The 6,394-nt window shown below is 42.6% G+C and overlaps 1 protein-coding gene across 1 annotated transcript; it reads left to right on the forward strand.

The window, feature by feature from the left end:
• The first annotated feature begins 108 nt into the window (after positions 1-108).
• Positions 109-5,102, forward strand: gdf3 (growth differentiation factor 3). The gene is given in 3 exon segments (XM_032567956.1): positions 109-2,387; positions 2,389-2,710; positions 3,989-5,102. Coding segments are annotated over 3 exon segments (1,215 nt in total). The 5' UTR covers positions 109-2,351; the 3' UTR covers positions 4,846-5,102.
• Positions 5,103-6,394: the final 1,292 nt, after the last annotated feature.

Here is a 6,394-nt window from a genome sequence, read left to right on the forward strand (position 1 = left end):
GATGTATCGGAGTTGAAACGTGCTGGCAGGTGTTTACTGATCGTGGCTTTTAGAAAATTACATTTGCATATTTTGGGAAGCGTAAAAGTTTGATTTTATTGTAGATCAGCCAAACAGTTACTCTTTGAATCAAGTTTAAATAGTTAGAAGCATAAAAAAAACCAGTTTTACTGTGATCAAAAAGTTATGACTAGACAAAAGACCAGATGCAGAGGTAAGGTATTTAATTTTATTAATTGAAATTAGAAAGCAAAACTGAACGATTATAAAGATTTAACACTCTGATTTCTAGTGTTTATTTCTGTTAATTTATGGCTAAAATATCGTGTCTCAAATTAGAATATTATATAAACTAAACTGAAACGTTACGACTATCGTAATTATGCAGTCCAGATGTGTGAGTCGTCCACCGGACCACAATCAACCTCTCTACATAAAGGGTAAGTCACAAAAGGTCATTGCTGGGTGTACAGAGTGAAAGTTGAGTGGAAGGAAAAGCTGAGGTAGATACAGTATATAGAAAAATCCAAAATAACCTGACAAACTTCCCCCTTTGTCCAAAGTCCTCTTTTCAAATGAAAGCAAACTTTACTTCTCATTTGGAAACTAAGATCCTAAAGTGCGGGGGAAGAGTGGAGAGGTTATGGAATCCCACGTTGCTTGAAGTCCAATGTGAAGTTTCCGCTTCAGGTGACGAGTTCAGGAGTCGCCGGGTCATCTGGGTCCAAAGTCAGAGCAGCTGTCTACCAGAAAACCTCGAGCACTTCATGTTTCCCTGTGATGAAGAGCTTTATATATATATATATGCCGATTTCATTTCCCAGCAGCACTTGGCACCGACCCACTTCCAAAAGAACAGCTAGCTGCTTGGACGACCGTAGAGTCACTGTTCTGGTCTGGTCAGCAAACCGCTCTGACCCAAACAACCCAGTGGAGAATCTATGAGACACCAGACCTCCACTGAAACAACATGAGCTTTCTGAACTGAATACTGATTAATCCTTTGTTTTCAATAAAAATGAAAAACATTTGAGAGCACAAATCATGTGGCTTAAGGGGTCAACTGGTCCTGTTAAGCTGGGTTAGGATTATTTATAGCAAATTAGACAAAATAGCTTGAAAAATGGAACATGCAGCTGGAAAAAAACTTAAGTGCTGACGGGTCAGCTTTGCTTTGGGGAAAGTTTCAAAGATACGAAACAGCAATCAGTGATTCTGAGAAAAGAAAAGAAGACACGTTACATTTTTGGTTCTGCATCGAATGATTTAAATAATAATAATAATAATCAATAATCCAGTTTCAAACATAGCATCTGCTTCAACAAACTGAAAGAGCACACAAAATGAGCACGATGAACAACCATTAAACTAAGCAAACAATTTCCACAAGGATTGGGAACATTTTGGATTAAACGAGTAAGCAAAAAAGAAAAACTACAAATTTTGCACTGCTGCTAACTAGAAAAGCACATGTCAATAATATAAACTGTCAGAAGATTAAAACAACGACATCTTTTATTTATTTTCTTTGGGGATGTGTAGGGTAGTACCTTCACTGCACACCAGGTGGTGCAATAAACTCACCGCGGGAGCAGAATGAGGTTTGGTGACAGCAGATCAGGCGAGTCAAAAGTCTGAGCAAAACCTCTTGTTGGTCCTATTTACTGTATGTCTACATCCAACCCAAACAAACCAGCTGAAGGTAGAAGGAGTCCTAAAACAGGGTTTCATTTCGGGGCCAACGTGCAGCCTGGAAAGTCAACTTGGAGAGTCTTATGCTAAGTTTAACATTTACTGCACAATGACATAAAAAATGCCATTACTCATCGATCGAGTCGCGATGTGCATGAAATGCGCCCCAGGCTCAAACAGAAGTCACGGAAACCATTTAATAAACATTAAAACATGCCTATGTTAAGATTACTTTTAGACTATTAAGGTTTTCTACAACTGATGTCCAACTTCTCTGCTGAATATGCGTTAAGCATTTCTTTTTAACATACAGTGCATAAACACGCAGTTTTGATTAGCTCGTGGGAGAAAAAGACGGGATTAAATTCAATTTAATTAAACGGAACAAAACCAGAATTTAATCTGAATCAGTGCCGTCTTTCATTATAAAGAAAACCCTAGCTGTTTTTTATTATTGATATATTTTTATTTATTGTATTTAATACTTTCCTGTTGTGTAAATAAACCTGGAATACATTCGGAATAAATAACTTCTGAAAGGAATTTTTCAGACAGTACTAGAACCTTCATGTTATTTCTGGGGGCCTCAGCTCAGTCCACCCCCAACCTTATCATGTGGCCCTTATCTGTGGCCCTTCCGCCCGCTCCTCATTAACATAATGATCCAGCCGCACAGCGGGAGGCTCCCAAAAGCTCCAGGTGAAGAACCGCAGAGCTCCACTTCAGTCCCCTGGACCAGACATGGCTGCTCTGCTGGTGTTAGCTGCGTGGCTACTCGGCCTGCAGGCTTTCTCGGACGCGGAGGACAGAAACACCCGAGAGCGGCTTTTCCTCGGGTCCCTCGGTCTTTCTGAGCGGCCGCAGCCCGGAGGAAGCCGCCACACCCGACGCCCCGTCCCCTCCGAGCTGTGGAGGATGTTCCGGAGGTCGGAGAGCATTCAGGCCCGCGACAGCGACCCCTGCACGGTGTCCGAGTACGGAGTGCGCGGCAACATCATCCGCTACGTGCAGGACCAAGGTGGGTGAGCTGATAGTAATGAGGCTCCGGCCACTTCATTACGTTTTACTCAGTGAGCGAGTATATAGAGTTTAGAGCTAAATGTCCCCGTTGTTTGACGCTCACCGTGTTTTAAAACAAAGCTAAAGCTTTATTAAATTTAGTTAGCCTGGCTTTAAGAAAACGCTTTCATTGTTTAACCATTTTTAAAAACATTCACGTATTTAAATTTTTTTTGGTAAAACATTCCCACAAAGTCGTGCTTACTCGTGAAGTGAAAGTGTTAGCCTATAACTCTGCAAAGATTTAACTGGGTTTCATATGATAGAATTTCTTTTCATTGGTTTGTTTTAAATAATTGAAATGCTACCAAACTGGTGATGTGACCTTTCCTGTTTTTTTTCCCCCCCACACACTTTCCTCTTGAGCTCATTTTCTCCTTTAACTCCACATCGTTTTTTTTTACTTTTTAACAGTTGATGTGGCAAAACCTGAAACTGCTGCTGCGCACGTTCGTCAACAGATTGCTGCTTTTGATATTATTCCTTAAAAGAAATTGTGAAAACATTGAGTAATTTTCCTGTCCTTCGCAACAATGTACTGTGATGCATTGACTCGTTACATAAAACTTTAATTAATACATTAAGGCTTGAGGCTGTAATATGAATAAACCAGAAAGCCCATTTATTTTATATATTTTTGCAGTGGATTTGAAATGACATTCTACAGCTTAGCATATAGAAGAAATTGTGCTTTTTTTCTGTTTTTTTTATTAAGTTACTGCATTTGACGATCGCAACTTTAAAATGTGCTGCTAGGCTTAAATGATAACAAACTCCTTACTTGTGTCTGGTCAGTTTGGTGCGTCTTTGTTCGTAGGAGCTCAGCCTCGGAGGGAAGAGAAACGACCAGGATTTGCATACGGACCCCGTAAGAGATGCAGTGTCGTTTATTGATCACGGCGTTGTTCAGCAACGAGGCCTGGTAAACTAAAACCGCATCCGATTAATTTAGGAAGCGGCTCAGGTAAAGGCTTTTCTTCTGGGGTCTGTAAATCACCCTGGACCGCTGCTTCAGCAAAAGCCAGCGATGCTGCTGCTAAAAATCACAGAGTCCAGGCGCTCTGTGTGTTCCACAGAGAAATAAAGGGCCGTGAAATTTCATCTCCACCGTTATTTATGTCGTCGGGCTCTTGGTGTCTCTTCAAGCATCCCCCTTCCCCCCTGCAAGCCCCCTCCCTCCTCTCTCCCCACAACAAGACCTTGTTAAAGGACAGCTCTCCCTGCTGGTGTCTTGCAGGCAGGCTGGTGTCGGGTTGGAGCAGCAGCTGTCAGGCCTGTCTGGTGAAGCAGCTTTTCTTCAATGTGTCTGTCCTGCAGCCTGTGGAGCTGCTGTCTCTGGCTCAGCTGGAGATCAGGCTCCATTGGAAGCCTCTGAGGCCCGCCGGGCTCCTGCGGGGGCCCCGAGCCGTCAGCATGTCGCTTTCCAAAGTGATCCGAGCCACGCTGCGGGGAGCCGATCCCCGGGCCAGTCGCAGGCTCCTGCTGTCGCAGTCGCTTCGGCCGCAGCTGGAGCCCGCCGCCGTCGCCATGGACCTGACGCCGTTGGCGGAGAGCTGGCGCAAACCGGGCCACAACTACGGCCTGGTTGTGGAGCTGAGTCCGCTGCCCGGTGCGGATCCGGAGGAGCTCACGCCTTTTCTGCCGGGCAACGCCTTCCCTTTGGAGGAAGACTGGACTCTCCCTCTGATGGAGGCCTCTCTGGTGGTCGTGTCCCTGAACCCGCACCAGTGTCGCTCCCGGCAAAGGAGGAGCGCCATTCACCTCCCCGTGACGCCCAGTAACATCTGCAAGGCCCGTCGCCTCTACATTGACTTCAAAGACGTGGGCTGGCAGGACTGGATCATCGCCCCGCCGGGCTACATGGCCAACTACTGCCACGGCGAGTGTCCGTTCCCGCTGAGCGAGAGCCTGAACGGTACCAACCACGCCATCCTGCAGACGCTGGTCCACTCCCTGGACCCCCAGGGCACGCCCCAGCCCTGCTGCGTCCCCATCCGCCTCTCCCCGATCTCCATGCTCTACTACGACAACAACGATAACGTGGTGCTCCGACACTACCAGGACATGGTGGTGGACGAGTGTGGCTGTCGATGAGACTGGTTACCAACAGCAACCGGTCCGCTTTTAAGTTCGGTTTCTTAAGTTTTTTTGCTTTTTTGAGTGAATGAGATTCCCTTATTCTCACCACTGTTAGCTTAGCTGTGAATAGAGCTTTCCAGGGCTTTTTTTTTTTTTAAGTATAGGAGTTGGTGATTGTAAATAGAGTAATATTTGTCCACAAAGATGACATTTTTAATAAAGGCTAATGTTAAAAATTGGTCAAGTATCTGTTTGGTTTGTAATTAATTAGAACATTAACTCGAAGCATTCATATGAAAATACTGTTGGAATCTAATTTATGCACGCTACAAAAAAAGCAATCAATTTGACTAGACCAAATAATATTAAATAATTATACGCGGTTCGTGACTGAAGATATAGATTGGTACAATTTTAATCCTCCGGCAAGTGGAACTGGTTCAAATTAACGCTTTATATATATATATTTCTTTTGTTTTTATAAGATCTTAAATTAAAAATGTTCACTGCAACACAGATTTGTTTTTTTTTTTCTTTTGTTAGCTTTGTTTTGAATATCATTGAAGTCGGGCTCGGCAAATTAAAGACAGCAAGGACTTGAGGAGAAAGTTCTTGGCTTTTGTTGCTGAGATTACACTAAATTACCAAAAAAAAGTCGACAAAATGAGCTTAGAATTTTAATCTTGATATTTTACGATAACGATAGAAGCAGTCATAAGACCTATTACTTCGTCTTTGTAATCTTTTTGGGGAACTTTGCATGTCCCAGCAACTGGGCTTTAATCACATTTTCACATTTATATTTATTGATGGTCTCATGGAACCAGCAGTGAAGAAAATAGTAAAAATAACTCTACCAATGCCCAATATTTGAGGGTTTTCCAACGTTAAATGGAATTCATCCTTGACACTATAAATTCTAAGAAGTTTTTCACGACAAATAGACGGGTACTTTCTACATTAAAGAGAGTTCTACACTAACTCGGAGGATACAGATAAAAGAAATGCACACAAAGCTCTAAGGAAATCTACAGCTGCATATTTGGAAAAGCTAAATGCTTTGTCGAGAGATGTTTTTTTTTATTATTATTATAATTATACGTGACAATGATTGAGCTATTTGGCCACGATGACAGAAGACAAAAATTGGCTTTTAAAGTTAAAACTACAGCACCGACTGTCGGCAGGGTGTTGGAAGCATCATGCAGAGGGTCTGGTTTGGTGGTAGTCATACAGTTGCAATGAAGTGGTGGAAATAATGGAGGGCCGCCTTCAAATTCTCCAGTGCACTCGGGCACCGAGACAAATAACCTGACTACAGTGAGACTTGGAGCCGATTGGCTCAGGAAGACTAGTTTGAACAGAATATGCTGTAGAAAACTGTAAACATTTTGTTCTAGATCTGAATATAAGTTTGTTCAATTCTAAAAAAAAAAAAAAGAAAAGTGGACACATTTTAAACCCTAATTGCAATCTACTCTATTTGAAGCTTAAATTAAAAAAAAAAAAAAAACAGTAGAAGACAGAGGAACCACAATCAGCAGATCTTTTCGTCTCTTAAACG

Source organism: Xiphophorus hellerii, chromosome 7, assembly GCF_003331165.1.
Source record: "Xiphophorus hellerii strain 12219 chromosome 7, Xiphophorus_hellerii-4.1, whole genome shotgun sequence".
NCBI lineage: Eukaryota > Metazoa > Chordata > Actinopteri > Cyprinodontiformes > Poeciliidae > Xiphophorus > Xiphophorus hellerii.